We start from the raw sequence: 16,086 nt of genomic DNA on the forward strand, positions 1-16,086 counted from the left end.
AGATTACATTCCCACAGACTGCAGAAATGATCTATTGTGCTTATAAGGGTTGAGGACAGTGGGTAGGAGAGTAGGGACAATGTACCCACTCTCATTTTAGAGGCAAGATCATGCATATTATTAGAAGAGTGATTCACTGTAACACAACCATAACATTTCAAGTACATTATAGAATTTTCAATTAGATTTCTAAAATTTAAAGTAGAAAAAATTCCAAAATATTTTCCAATATCAATATCCAAAAAGTTCAGTCCCCATTCAGAAACAGATAAACAGTATATTTATTAAATGAGTTAAGACAAATAAACTTTACAAATAGACAAATAATAAAAGGCTCAGTGGCTAAAATAGATGGTAAGCATCATTGAAAGAAATCAACACCATCACGGTATCTCAGTTGGCTTACACGTGTAAAAAGAAATTTTCAAAGAGCAATTTCACAGAAATGAAGCCAGTTTTTTTCTTATAAACAAATCACCAATTCTTGGTTCAAAACTGACATCTGTTATGAAAATTACCATATCACATATTTGTAAGATGACAAGGAGTAACTCATCTTCAAAGTGCAAGTAAGTCTATTTACAACCACAAAAAAGGCAATGATGAGGAGAAAAGGATTTTTAAAAAATATACAAAGATTAAAAACATTTGGGATGCAAAATTAAACAATTTTTTGGTTAGAGGATAAAAGAGAAAAAGTGATTGAATTACAGATTTCAACTATACATACTTTATAATGGGATCCAAGATCTTTAACAGCTTGCTTGCATTTTTTTCTACTTACATAATGCTCTGGAAATTTCTGGTAGAAATTACAGTGTCTCAAAGAGAGAAATACACACTAAGCATGTCTTGCTACTACTTCATGGATGTCATAAGACCCGTTTATGGATTAGAGTTGGTATAGAAAGCCATTGCCTTGAGTTGAAAAATGAATACTGTAAAAGCTCAATACAAATCCTCCAAAGCACATGCACTTCTAAATCTTTTGGTAATTACATTCATATTTAAGCATAACCAAAATAAAAAAGAAAACTGAAAACATTTCCCTTTTCTCTATTCCCTATGCCTTGTAGGCTCTCCAGTTGATAGGGTCAATTTTTAGAGTTGAAAGGGTTCTTCGAGATAGTCCACCACCCTTATTTAGGGTAAATGATTTTCCCAAGATCATGCAGCACATTAATGGCAAAACCAAGACTAGAAACCAGATCTTGACTCCTAGTCTAATATGCTTTCCAGCATATCATGCTACCTCTTTTTTACAGTATGATTCATTATAAATACCTGATGAATAAATGTACAATTACAAATGCTGACAGAGCCAATGTGTTTCTAAGACTTGCAGAGGATTACTGCAAAGATTTAATGGTGAGAAAAAGATTTCCCCCACCCACCAAAAATATCAAGCACCATCAACTAAATGTTTCTTTTGTTTCTTTGCTGGGTCAGCACTCTCAGTTATAGTAGTAGTCCTCGTAAACTTTATGTCAGCCTGAGGATTGTGTATCTGGTGAAATCTGGGCCCTAACACATGCCAGTTTCTAAAGGGTAAAGACAGAGGCAAAAAAGGGAAGAAGGTAGACAAAGGAAAGAAGAAGAGAGCTAAAGAATCCAATTGGCTTAGAGGTGGGCATTCTAGCATATGGTTAATTATTGCATCTAAATTTTCATGTAATCTCATTTTATCTAATCGGTTATTTGGCCACTTAAGAATTAAAATAAATGTATCAAAGACAATGGTGGTCATTATTATGGTTTTTACCTGTGAGACTATTTTAGACAAACCAAATTCAATGAAGAGTATGTCAAATGGCAAAATTGTGTTAATTTTCTTAATCTGATTCTATTAGATTACCAGCAAGGAATTAAAGCGGTACTTCATGGGGCTGTTACCATCTTGAAATTTATTCCAATTGTGGTCAAAGAGAACAGAATGATGCACTGTATATGTAGAATTGAGAAAAGAAGCTGAAATGTCTTTTAAAAAAACATTGCCATGAATTTATTTAATAAAAGGGCATATTTATTTATGTTTACAAACAAGTTTCAAAAACAAAAGGAAAACATGTATGCTTCTACTTATTAACCTTTTTCAAAATGCCAACAGCCCTCATGCTGTGTGAAGGTCTCTAAAGATTAGAAAAATCAATACAGTTCACTCACAGTTCACCAAGACATCACTGAACTAACATGTTTAGACAAAAACAAAAAGGACTAAGGTTCTCTTGTAGTTTGATAGTTTGATTTAATTTGATTTGCCTGAAATAACAAAAGCATTTCAAGCATCTTTCATTATGTAGTTGATGTCCTGCATTAAACAATCTACTAAATTCTGAACAAAAGGTTATTAGCAAGTTTTCAAAAATTTTAAAAATTAAACAGTTGCTTCAAAACCATTAAGTAGTAAATGTATTTAAGAAACTAATTAGGACAGATGTCATAACTTCATTTAGAACACCACTGCTCATGTTTTTTTGTTTTGTTTTGTTTTTTCATTTTTTTTTAAACAAAGCATTAGTGTTATCTATTTGGCTATTAGTATTAGCAATTTATCTACAATATTTAACAAGGTAAATTGTAGGCAAAAATTTAGTACAGTTTCAATAGAAACACCCCTTTTTTTTTTTCCTGAAAATACAGCAGTATTTGAAGGACTAATTTTTCTCTGCATCAGTTATAAGGAAGCTTCCCATCTATGAACAGGAACAAAAAAAGTATCTACAAACCTTGTAAACAGATCTGTATCATTTATAAACATAAATAATCCAAATTATTAACAGCCAACAGCAGAAATTAAAGTATCAATTCAACGATCCAGGGCTCTTTGTCTTGCCCAGTTTTACTCCTCCCTCTCTCCCATCCAGGACTGAGATAAACTAAAGCTCTGCTAATACACTGTTCAGGACCATGCTTGGGTTCTACTGATGATCCACGGGTCACTTACGCTGAGTTACTGTTTATCTGTCAGTTCATTTCTCCCACCCCCCAAAAAGCACCCTCAGTCTGGCAGAAAGCTTTGCTTTTTTTTTTTTAAAAAAATAAATCTACATTCGTACAAGTGTGTCTTCTGTTGAAGTCCAAAGACAAGAATACTAGCTTGTCCATCACAATATGTGAAAAGACCCAGTTTCGATTTGTTTCTTTACAATGCAGCTAGTGTGTTAACATTCAGCTTACAATCAGAGTGATGTTTCCAAACTATGTAGTGGGCTTCCTGGGGATGAAGAGGTAGCAGACTTGTTCATTTCTATTGTAAGGTGAATTCCACTGTCAACAGCATTGTTATTTTTGTTGGGAGAGGGTGGAGGACTGGAGTTACGTTTTGTAGGAGCATCATCTTCAGCATCAGTGTCATCAATAAGGGGGATATGAGGCTCTGAATCTTCTATCCTAAACTCAGGATGTGTCATAAAGTTGTGAATCGAACTTCTTGATTCCGGTTTTTCTAACCCTTCATATAAAGAACTACGAAATGCATTCACCACTCGAATCTGTAAATATCAGAAAACACAGAAAGATGTCAGTACACTATTAACAACTTGAAAATGGTTCATTTATGAGTTTGAATCCACAAACAGCTAGGTATGAGTGAATCATATTTGCATGTAATGCAGTGGAACTTGCAATACACTGTAAAAAAATGAATATTTTAGTAAGACACTACAGAACAACAAAACCACATACTCTAAGAATTAAGAGGTAAATAATTCAAGTAATATTAAGAAAATTGTCATTGTCATTGGCTAAAAATTTAATAGCCATTTTATAGGATTTTTTCCCTAAAAGAACAAAATCAAACAGAACAAAACGAAACAAAAACTTAACCATACACAAGCTTAGCTGATTTTTTTGAAATTAAAAATAATGCATTTTGAAAACAACTCAAATAAGTTAAACAAATCAAGCACAAAGGGTTACTATTTATCATGCTAGGAATTAGGGTGTCACCGACCATGAAAAAGCCAAGCAAATATAAGCTGAATGCCACAATGAACTCACATCTACCCCACTACTCCCTTAATTAAAAATAAAAATAAGAACAAAACCCAAATAAATGTCTATAAAATGCCATTAAACAGCTATAAATATTTGAGTATATGCCATTTGTCTATCATTTGTCTATAAAGTGTTAGTGTTTTTCTCTGTAACAGATTAAAACTTAAATCAATTATTACAGTTATCTGGAAAGAATAGATCAAAAACAAAAACAAATCCTGTGGGATTCTTCTGGGAAAAATTTCCCAAGAAGACACAAAGTGTTAAAAGGTTTCTAGTATTTTCACCCCTAAATAGATAGCTCAACAATTCATCTTTCTTCTCAGTGTGCTGTATAAATGAAAAAGGTTAATGGGCAATGAAACTTAAAAACATCAGTGCACACACTGACATTCAGTGCTATTAACTCAAGCGTCATTCAGATTTAGAAAAAAAAAGGGACAAAATCCAAGTAGTTGAGCATTTACAACGTATCAATTCAAATACAGTGTTTGCTTTTGCTTTGATTCTAATAAATCCTGTTTATTAATAAAGACATCCTTTACTCATTGTTAAGAGAAGTAACACTTTGATATTCTAGAAAAAAGATGCAGTCACCAAATTCATCTCATAAGACAGCAATAATGAATAAATCAATACATTTATTCAAATGAACATGTGAATGCATTTAAAAAATGTGATGTAGAGTTTAGGGCCATGCACCCACATCTCACCTTCAAGTTGTCTTTCCTTATTTACCAAGCCCTATTTGTAAGCTGCTTTAGTCCATATTCACTTAGCCCTTTATATAGAGAGTACAGCATAGTCAACTGAGAAATACAAAAGCAAAATGTCTGGGTGTAAATTCCAGCTCTGCCACTTACTACCCGAGGAACCTTGGTCAAACAGGTTTCTTCAACTATAAAATGGGAAATAGCAATGGTACTTGCCTTACGGGGTTGTGGGAGATTAAATTCGTTAGCACACTACAAACTAAAAACAGTGTTAGGTCACAAGTATTGAGGCCAGGGCTTCACGAACTTTAATGTGCATATAAATTAGCTGGGGATCTTGTTAAAATGCAGATTCTGATTCAGCAGGGGCCTGAGGTCCTGCATTTCTAACAACCTCCAAGGTGATGCTGAAGCTGCTGGCCCATGATCCACACTTGGAGCAGCAAGCCATCTACTCTATAAAGTCTTGCAACTTTACCATCTTTCATAATTCTATTCTATTCTATTGCTTGTACTTTAGTTCCTTAATTTGACAGATGAATAGCAGCAAATATTTTTCAATTTCTTTTATTGCTCTTGTTCCCCTTCCCCTTTACTAAGATGTAAAGTGTTCTACATATGGAATGTAAACAATGCTTGCTAAATATAACGTTATAGTAATTCATTCAGTGTTTTATTGTGAGGTCTTAAAATTCACATTTTATGCATGTGAACATTCAGCAAGTATCCTGACTGTCCTAATAACAAACTGTAAAACTTAAAATGCAAAAGGATAACTTCTTAAAAAAAAAATTGGTTGGTATCAGCAGCCTGTAGGCACGGAGGAGAATACAAACTAGAGAATCAGCCAGTAAACTTGACGGGTGATGAGAACTGTTCAAGACAACCCTGAAGATGTTGCTTGTTTGATAAAGTTGCTGGTGCTGCAGATACTGAAGATAGAACAACAGTTTAGCTTTCTGTGTGTGTGTGTGTTTTCCGTCTTTCTTTGTAATCAGTCTGGGTATAAAAGTGAGCAGTGAAGAATCGGGGGAAATAAATCTACTTTTTAAACATGTTAAATTTGGAAAATATGTAGAGCTCAGAAGAAAGGTATAAACTTAAGTTAGAGATTTGAGTTAGTGAAGCTCTAAGAGGGGCAGAGTGTAAAGGTGAGGGCAACAAGTGTATGTGCACACACAATTACACACATACACCAGTGGCAGGCAAAATCAGATTAAATTCCTTCTTAGCAAAACTTCCAATTCTGCGAAGATTTTTCCTATCTGAAAGAATTTACTGAAACAATATTAGAGATTTTTTTTTCTAACCACTTCATAAATAATAAAACTGAGCAACAGAGAGGATGAGTGGCTGACTTGTTAAGGAACTCCTAATTAGAGCTGAAGAGTCTTAAAATCTAGGTTTCTGGGCTCCCATTCCAGGTTCCTTGGAAGTCAAGAGAAGACAAAAACATGTGAACATTTACTTTATCACCAACTTCACTTGAATAAAACATTCCGTAAGATTAAGATTAACGCTTCCTTTGTCTGACACATCTATTTAAGCCACATGACTAGTTAGTTTCAGCACATTACTAGGCCAGCTCAGCAATGCTCAAAAGCAATTCAATTTTCAAAGAACAGTTCTTGAGATACATACAATAAAGCTCAGATTAACCAGGAATCATCAAACCAGATTTGTTCTACTTTCTACTTACAAAGAACATAAGAAAGCACTCTTGATCCAAGGCATGACACTGAGCTGGCTTACACCTGGCTCTGATCTTTATTACTTTCTGTATGTGAAATTCTCACAGTACAATAGCTGTGAGGAAAAGAATTTTGTGCACAATACTTTAGGTAGGAAGGAAACTATATTAATATCATAAATAATTTGATTTAAGCAGAAATATAAGTAAACTTAAATACAGGCTTTTGTTAAATCCAAGTCTATTTATTTTATCCAGTTTTAAAATTCAATTCCTATTTATTATCTATTTAAACCTACTCTGTGGAGCATACTTACACCCCCTCGAAATTATCAGAATTAAGAAAAATTCAGTAATTCTTATGTCAAAAATATTCTGTAAAAGTAAATTATTCAACAGAGAAAAAAACTCCCAAAAATACTGCATAAGCATATATGGTAAACAAAAAAACTGAAGTGATTATCATAATCATGAAGTAATTTTAAGAAACTGAAAATGATTATCAAGGTAAACAATATATGAAATACAACAAATCAAGATCATGTACCTACAAAACCAATTTTTGTAAATACCATCCTAACTTTTGATAGCAGAAAATAACATTGTTTACTGCCCAAAATACTGTACAGAAGAGAGCTCTAAAATACTAATCATAAGCCAATAAATCCTACCTTCTACAACAAATTGCCCACTTCTGAAATTTGTTTTCACTATTACTTTTCTATGTGCACTAATTGCAATGGCACAGTAAAAGATACTCTGCAACTAGAAACAAAATTCTAGATTGTTTTTCCAAAGTTGGGTACCTGCATATTAAATTATCTCAAAAGGAGACCCACCTGTGTAATGTCTTAGATAGTAAACTTTTTCTGTGAAGTGCCAGACAGTAAAATATTTTAGGTTTTATGAGTCATACAGTCTGTCACAATTATACAACTCTGCCCTTATAGTGAAAAATCTGCCACAGGTAATACTTAAATGAATGGGCAGTGTTGCATTCCAATAACAACTTATTTCCAAAAATAGGCAACAGGCTAGATTTCGCCCATAAGCTGTAGTTTGCTCCTCCTCCACCTAGAAAACCAAATTTTCTCTCAATTTCTCATTTCCAGGAATGTGTAGTTATTTACTCAGGAAAAAAAAGTCTACTAATGGTAAAAACTGGTGTTAGAATGATATACTTTATAAATAGAAAAAAACTACAGAATGTTTTCTCTAGAGACCTGTAAGAGTGAAGATCTGACTAATAAATGAAGGGGAAAAGGTCTCTTCAGAGATGTCTGAGTCTAGCATTTGACAAAGTCAAAATCGATTCTTTCTTCTATTTTAGCTAAGCAAGGTCACCCAATAAAGGTTAAAGAAATGTGACACCCACAGGTAGTTTTAAAACTATTCCATATTAGGGCAGAAACACAGTGATAAAATGAAACATTTCATTAAATATATTAACATAATTCTATATATTGGCTGATGTTCTGTACCACCTAAGACAATGCTCCACCAACAAGGTTGAAAGACATTTATGGTAACAGCAACATAATTACTGCAACTCTTGGTGTATAATGACAACTGTATTAACAAGATATGATTTAGTCCCTGGATAACTCCAAGAACATAGGACATAGAATGAAGAAGTAAACATCTCAAACCTTGATAAAGCAACAACTACAAACCTTCCTTTGCTACTCTCTTAAATGCACCTTTACTTCCCTGAAGTATCTGCTCCCCTAGCCACATGGGCTCAGAAACTCAAGAGATTTCGTATGAACAGTGCATCAGAAAAAAAGAGCCTGGGGTGGATGTGCAGAGGTGTGTGTGTATATGTGTCTGCCTGTCTGTCTTAAGACAGTTTATGATTGCTTTGATCTTTAATATAAAGCTTGGAACACATTCAGACTGAGAAATATTAGTATACCTAAAGTCATCTGATATCCCTCCAAATGAAAAAAACAATTACTTAAAATATTGGTAAATAAAAATGAATAGGATACACATCACCTATGAGATAAACTTGCCAAAAAAGTGTAATATGAAGCTAACCAGTAGGACTCAATCAGACAAATCTGGAATGTAGAACCCTTCATAAGACAATTCACCTGGATTTTTCAAAAGTCAATGTCATAAAACATAAAGGCAAGCAATGAATCCAGGTTGGAGACCAGACTCATAACACACATACTGTCAGTAATTATTTTGGATTAAAAATGTTATAAAAAAAATTCTGGAGGCAACCAGAGAAATCTGAATACTGTCTGTTAGATAATATGGTATCAACGTTAAATTTCTTGGATAATAAAGTATGATTATATATGGGAATTCTTAGGTACATGCTGAAGTATGTAAACTTCGTGCTGAAGTATAAAACGCCGTGGGTATCTGCCGTTTTCAAATGGCTCAGAAAAAAAGTTATACTAATATACAGATAAAATAGTGTCATAAAATATTAAGTGGTAAATCCAAGTGAAAGATTTTCATGTATTAATTTTTCAACATGTCTGTAGGTTTGAATTTTTCAAATTTAAAATTTTGAGGGAAGGGAGTCTATCAGGATAAAGTCTGAGTTTGGCTCCTTCTTGTGGGGTATAAATAGATGCTTACTTCCATTTCAGCTTTCCTTAGTTTATTACTCTTTCAGTACCAGACTATCATCAATCCCTTAGTTTATTCCTCTTTTAGTACCAGATTATAATCACTGAGGCCTCATCTGGTAAATTCTATCAAGGGTCATCTTGGGAGTCATCTCCTTCAGGCAATTTTTCTTGACTTTCCAGGGTAGGCTAAGGACCCTGTTATGACAGTTTGTGTTTTACTACTGTGTAGAAATTTCTAACTATTTGTTTTTGTCCTCTACTAGACTGCAGGTTCTAGAGGTTCCAGCATAGTTCTGACATATGGTAGGCCTTCCATAAAGGCTTATAGAACATTTATCTTCTAAGGCTAGGTGGTAAGGAGCTCTAGAGAGAGAGGCATAGTTTGAAAGCCATAGATACAGGGAGGAAGAGGCATTTTTACTGTACCAGGCGTAAGGCCAGGCAATTTATGGTTACCATTTTATTCAGGTAAGTAATTTTTAAAAGGAAGAGTTTTAGCTGTCCCTGTATGTAATTTTAATATCTTAATGTTAGAGGGTCACTTGAAACACTTGTGTGCACTTCATAGACAAGTTATTTAAACTCTAAGGCAGTTTTCATACCTGTAAAACAGGGATAGTTCTTACTGTGCCTGTTTCACCACATTTTTAAAAATATCAAATAAAAATATACTTAACTAAATAGGGAACAAACAGGCATTAAGTAGAAAGTCTGCACTGTTTTCTCCCTTAATTCATCCTCTCTGCAGCTTCTCAAGGTTCCTCTAGTACTTTGCTGGCTGGAGACCAAAGGGAGAAGATAGGTCTCTGTCTACTTCAAGGCTAACCTTAGGTATCGCCGTAAATTTTTGGGATGAGGTTGGGTTTACATCTTTAATGCCTCCAACATATTCGAGAATGCACCATGAATTCTCAGTAATATTTATAGCTTATAAGGCCTTTACAAAGTTTGCTATTTACTAAAAACCTAAAAGAAAATGTTATTTTAGTCAATTATTGAAAATTACAATATTTATTGGTTCAACAATTAATCAATAGTATACTTTCCTACTTCTACTGAAACTTAACAGAATATTTCTTATCTATGATGCAATTTTTAACTAAATTGACTATACAAATGGAAAAAAACCACCCCAAACCATAAATTCCACAGGAAGTTTTAAAATTTACAGTGATTTCCCCCGAAACCACCCTACAGCCAAACAACAACAACAACAACAAAAAATCAAAGACAAAGTACAGGTTAAGAAGGCAAGCAACTGGCTATACATACTGAAAACTTGTCTTCAGGCTACTAACTTACTTTCCAAATTGGACAAAAGTCAAAATGCTAAGTTTATTCTTAGCTTTGAAAATGCAATTTCCTGGTTCTGTTAGATGAGTTTCAAATCACATGCTTTTAGGAACCATGCAGTATAAACACGTTTAAAGGCATATACTCAAAAATTTATAGTAGTTTCACAAGTTCTAAGCTACAATTTTATTCCCCATATTAACTATCAGAGTTAGCACAGAGACAAGCTCACAGATTGCATCTAATCTTTGGTTGCAATTGTTCCACCTGTTGTCTAGCCCTCTAAGAAATAAAACAACAACGACAACACTTTGAGGTCTCAATCCACTTTACGAAAAGAAAGCTTTATGAAAAAGCCTGAACAATGAATTCAAACATTAAGGAGAAAATGAGAAACGTTAGGTGTGTGAAGTAGGAAATGTTAATTTCATGCACTTAGGAACACACACTCACACCCCACAGTAGTAGAAGCAGTAGAAGAGGAAAACACTACATGTGTAGGGGTAGAAATATTTGTTACATCATGATGCTGGCTGGCGATGGAGGGTTGCCGCCTTAGAGCCCCCTGAATGGAACTTCCACTCTGGAAAGCATTCACTACATCCATCTGCAAGGAATCAGAGATTGTGACAGCTTGCTCAGCAAGAGAGAGAGAGAACAAGAGAAAGGACCATTCCATCTATCAACATATAAAAAGAAAAAGGCACTTTTAACAAAGCTTATAGGCAAGAATAGCATTTTGAGATGAAGTGGGGGGTGGGGGAGCTAGGAAAAAAGGAGCTTAGGGGCATATAGACACATTCTTTCATAATCAGTTAAAAGTTTCACTCATTCCAGGCACCAGGATTACTTTTCAAGAGAATACAATTTGTGGGTTGGGAAGGCTAGAGAGGAAGTTTAAGAAGTACACTCGAATCTCCTCCCCAGGTCAAAAGGCCCTGGCTCCCATCATCTCTCCTACCTCTCTACCAGGCCCATACCTGTGTTTGGATTCTGTTCAGACCTCTAAACCACAAGATTTGGCCACGCCGCAACTCCCTTTCAGCATGATCAATTTCTTCAACATCCTCCGCTAATTCCTCCTCAGGTATTTCTTCCTTTTGTGTTCCATGACCAGCTTCTTTGAGGAATTTTAAACGGCTAGTTGGAATTGTTGAAATAAGCTACAACACAGGGGAATGAACTTAGAAATAAATCATATTAAGTAAAGGTAAGCTGATCAACTGTAATACTAAAGGTACTACAAATGGTCAGAGTATTCGACTATCTTTACCAACGAAGTAATGGGATCCTGTTGATTAGTCTTTCTCTCCCAGAGCAAAACACATTCTTCTCTTAGCTACACAAAAGATTTGAGTTTGAAGGGTAAAAAGTTTTCCTAAATGGAAATTAACCTGATTACATTTTTCACATTTTCATCAGGACATTCAAGACAGTACATTTTAAAACCATGGTCTGATATATGTATTTACTTAAAGTCCTATTTATTTCGAATACAATGAAAATGGCAGCTGGTCTTACTAGATGCAAAACATGTTTACATTTCATTAATGCTGTCAGAGTTCAATGAGAAAAAATGTATAAAAATTTTAAAAAATCATCAAGGTTACACTGAAAATAGTTTTGTTGATTAAGTATTTTTTAAAAATGCAACAGTTTAAAATTAGATTAGTACTGATTGATGATGCCAAACAAAAACAGATGCCCCAGAAAACACAAAGGATACAAGAAACACCAATACACGTTTATTAGCTTATGTGTTAACATCCATTCTTTAAGGCAGCAGCTGGGTTTGTCAGGGAGAAACAAGCATGTAGTCAGCTATAGAATCTGCTTGGAGAACTTCTAGTACACCCACTTCATTTCACCAACGTGAAATAGGCTTCAAGGCACATAAAGTGACTTGTTCATGGAGTGACTAGGAACCTAGGTCTCCTGACCACCAAAGGCAGTGCTTGTTCTATTATGGTACACTTAGTATGGGTCCTACTTAAAAGATGATCTCTATTAATGAGGTATTCAAAATGGATAAGAAACCTCCGAACCTAGAAATATAATTAAGAAAAAGAAGAGATAAAAAGATGTAAAGATTGAGCTAAATTTATGGAAACCCTGAAAGTCTGGCTTCACTGATTTGCAGAATAACAATAAATTAGCTTATGCAAATTATATGCCATAAAATATATTAACCTTCATTTATGAAAATGTTAGTATAGATTTTCTATAACTTAGTTTTATAGTAATGGGCTTAAAATGAACAATGCATAAATCATCATCACCTACATTTAAAAAATAATGACATGCATTTGCAAGTAAGCTGCCTATAGTAAATATGAGGTATATCTCTTATTTCAGGCACTTTATTTTATACATACACTGTTAAAGCTATTCAATTCAAATCTAAAACATCATTTTGTGACCCCTTTTTCCAGGTAACATTATTTTTATAAAAACATTCTCTAAGGTCAGTTTTTCCTATGCTGCATATTAGATTAAATTACAGAACAAAATGACAAAGTAAGTGTATGTATTTCTTACTTTTTTTTTGAGACGAAGTCTCGCTCTTCTCCCCTAGGCTGGAGTGCAATGGCACAATCTCGGCTCACTGCAACCTCCGCCTCCTGGGTTCAAGCGATTCTCCTGCCTCAGCCTCCCAAGTAGCTGGGATTACAGGCACCTGCCACCATGCCCGGCTAATTTTTGTATTTTTAGTAGAGATGGGGTTTCACCATGCTGGGTGATCCGCCCGCCTCGGCCTCCCAAAGTGCTGGGATTACAGGCGTGAGCCACCACGCCCGGCCATGTATTTTCTACATTTTTGTAAAAAATTTTTTTCTGAAAATGTAAAAATAGGTTATAGAGTAAAAGATACAGATATTAGCATCCTAACCAGTTATAAATACATCATTTTTAACAACTGCTACAAACTTGTTCTAAAAAACAAGTAAAAAAACCACATAAAAAGTTAGGATAGTATTTTATAGTACAGGCATAATCATAATGAACAAGTGACATACTGGAACTATATACAACATTAAAAAAACTTATCTTTGAATTCCCTCTCTTTACTCACCATGTTAACGATTTAGAATCAAATAAGGAAACTGTTAAAGAAAATACACACTAAAAATTAAAAAAAAAAAAATCACTTTAAGTTTAAGCAAAAACTAATGAGACTTTTACCTGGCCCCAGAGTAACGTTCCCATTCCTAGGAATATTGACCATAGCCACTGTTCTATTGAAAGTTCTGAACAACTGAAAGGTTTTCCACCAAACTGCACAATTATTATCTGGAGGAATAATCAAGAGTAAATTTACTTAAATCTTAAATTTAAAAATTCATATACTTTAAAAAATATCAAATTTATGTCCTCTAAAATAAGGTGAACAACCACTATTCTGATGAAGTGTATTATATTAGTCACAACTGAAAATAAGACAACTGAAACAGACCTTTCCTCTTTCCCCTCCAGGGAAAGGGTTCCCTCTTATAAAAAAAGACAACTGAAATAAAGTAAAATTTTGCCCAATGTTTTTAATGCATGCGTATTTCATGTTTAAATTATGCTTACTAAAAAGTAAAATTCTTATGACGAAGAATAACTTTATGTTTCCAATATAACCCCAAGCAACTATATTCCCCTGTATTTAGTACAATTCTTCAAATAATTTATGCCTTTCTCAAAATACAGTACTCTTTTGTAGAAAAGACTGTATGTTACTGGAAAAATATACAATATTTTAAAAATTCCACATAGCTGTTTATTTCTACTTAACATTTAGACCTATTAAGATAAATACAAACAGACTGTAAGAGAAGAAAGGCAACTTGCAAAGTTCTATGATATGGGCTAACTCAGGTGAAGTGATCTCAGATTTGCTCTCCTTTATGAAAAGAATGAGGCCTGATGATGAACATAAATTCATAATACAGTGCTTATGCTTTGCTTGTTATCTAAAAAGCCTAAAATAGTGTGCATCGAAATATTAAGAATTAACTGGGGTTGGGTGTGACAACTCATACCTGTAATTCTAACACTTGTGGAGGCTGATGTGAGAGGATCGCTTGAGCCCAGGAGTTCACGACCAGCCTAGGCAACACAGCAAGACCCTATCTTAATCAAAAAATAAATAAGTTTTTAAAAAAGAATCAAGTAACAATATTCATCCTCCTGTGAGTCTGACAGGGCTCTCTCTGATATGGCAGTTAAGTAGTTCCCAAATATTAAAATCAAAAATAATTTTGGAAGTTAATATTTTAAAACTTTAAAGTTACAATTCCTTTCTTTTTAGCTCTACTTCATTCAAATTCAAGTGATTTTTACTTCTCAGTTCCACTGTTTTGTAAGTTAATCTGTACACTTGTACAGATAGATTTCTAACTGCTTTGTTAGTAGCCCAATTAGATAATAACTGATTTGACAATCAGGTCTGGATTTTAGTAGAGATATAAAACTAAAGTAATTTTCCTTTATAAATCAAGAAAATAATGAGGATGAAAAGAGTTCAATATTTATTTGCACAAGTGATCTTAATTATTTTTAAATTTAAACTTGATCTTTTTTTGGTATAATGTGGGATGTAAAAAGAATACTAAAATGCTGGGGAAACAATTAATGTGATTGGCTGACTTTGTTTCCTAAGAAATGATATCTTTCACTTTATAGTTGGAAGAAATAAAACCGTTTGCCTAGTTGGCTGTGGCATTTACTTCTAAGAACCAGAGATTCAGTTCTCATATTCTTTAACATATACCTTAAATCACCATGATACTATAGATGTCACCAAGGCAATAGTTCCACACATGTTCCACACAAGTGATTGCTAGAACAAGCTGTTTACCTAATGTCTCCCATATAACAGGCAAATTTGAAACTATCTTTTCCAATTACCCACCTGTACCACAAAAGTTCCTAAAACAATTGTGCAGAAGATGGCATTGTTAAAGATTCCTTCAAATACATTTCTTTCACCATGAATTTTCCGGGCATTTATTTCGTTGAAAAGTTGCATCAGCACAAAGGTATTAAAAACAATAGTATAATGTTCTGAAGGAGGTGCATGCAAAGGAGCATTTCTTCCACTATCAATGTCAAAAAACTTTTCTCCTGAAAGAATGAAAAATGACTATTTTGTAATTATCATACCAAATAAGATTTCAAGGAGGTATACAATGTAAAACTTAGCTAGACTTTTTATTTTATCTGAAATGGCAGCATGGAAGGAGCTGGAAGAAACCTGGGATTATCTAGTACAACTCTCTTATTTTATAGACAAGGAAACAGAAGCTCCCAAAACTATGGTGACAATCTCAGGATCACATATCCAAATTAGTGGAGAGCCAGGATAAGACATCAGGACTCTTTATTCTCCCCCTACTATCTATCTTATTGTCTCCCCAAATTTACTAAGCACTCACTGATACAGAAGAAGAAATTAAAGATAAATGGGAAGTCAGGAACAGAACTTAGGCTCTTGAAAATTTATAACATTATAACATCTTGGATGATTAGTTTGGGAAAGAAACAATTAATTGAAGCTTTATTTATTAGACACTGAATTCTTACCAGCAAATAAGAGTGTAAAGACTACTACAAGTTGATAGAATGCATGACCCAAAATATTCTTCATCATTGTACGTGAGATGAGAGGCTTATTTCTACCATAAGGTTTCCGAAGCAAGAGAGACTCAGTGGGTGGTTCCGTCGCCAGAGCCAGGGAAGCGAGCGTATCCATTATGAGGTTTACCCACAGCATCTGCACAGCCTTAAGCGGTGAGTCCTAGAAAAGATATGTTTCCTA

General features: G+C 34.1%; 1 protein-coding gene across 1 annotated transcript in view; it reads right to left on the reverse strand.

Annotated features, from left to right (window-relative positions):
- Positions 1 to 257: 257 nt before the first annotated feature.
- The window catches only part of ATP2B1 (ATPase, Ca++ transporting, plasma membrane 1), a 117,929-nt gene continuing 102,100 nt past the window's right edge, over positions 258 to 16,086 (reverse strand). Inside the window, exons 17-22 of the mRNA XM_011933534.1 lie at positions 15,852 to 16,065; positions 15,181 to 15,392; positions 13,467 to 13,574; positions 11,264 to 11,446; positions 10,804 to 10,890; positions 258 to 3,491 (exon numbers count right to left, since the gene is read on the reverse strand). Coding sequence (XP_011788924.1) covers positions 3,180 to 3,491; positions 10,804 to 10,890; positions 11,264 to 11,446; positions 13,467 to 13,574; positions 15,181 to 15,392; positions 15,852 to 16,065 — 1,116 coding nt within the window. The 3' untranslated portion in view covers positions 258 to 3,179. The remainder of the gene's footprint in view (positions 3,492 to 10,803; positions 10,891 to 11,263; positions 11,447 to 13,466; positions 13,575 to 15,180; positions 15,393 to 15,851; positions 16,066 to 16,086) is intronic.

The sequence above is a fragment of the Colobus angolensis genome, unplaced genomic scaffold (assembly GCF_000951035.1).
Source record: "Colobus angolensis palliatus isolate OR3802 unplaced genomic scaffold, Cang.pa_1.0 Scaffold10, whole genome shotgun sequence".
NCBI lineage: Eukaryota > Metazoa > Chordata > Mammalia > Primates > Cercopithecidae > Colobus > Colobus angolensis.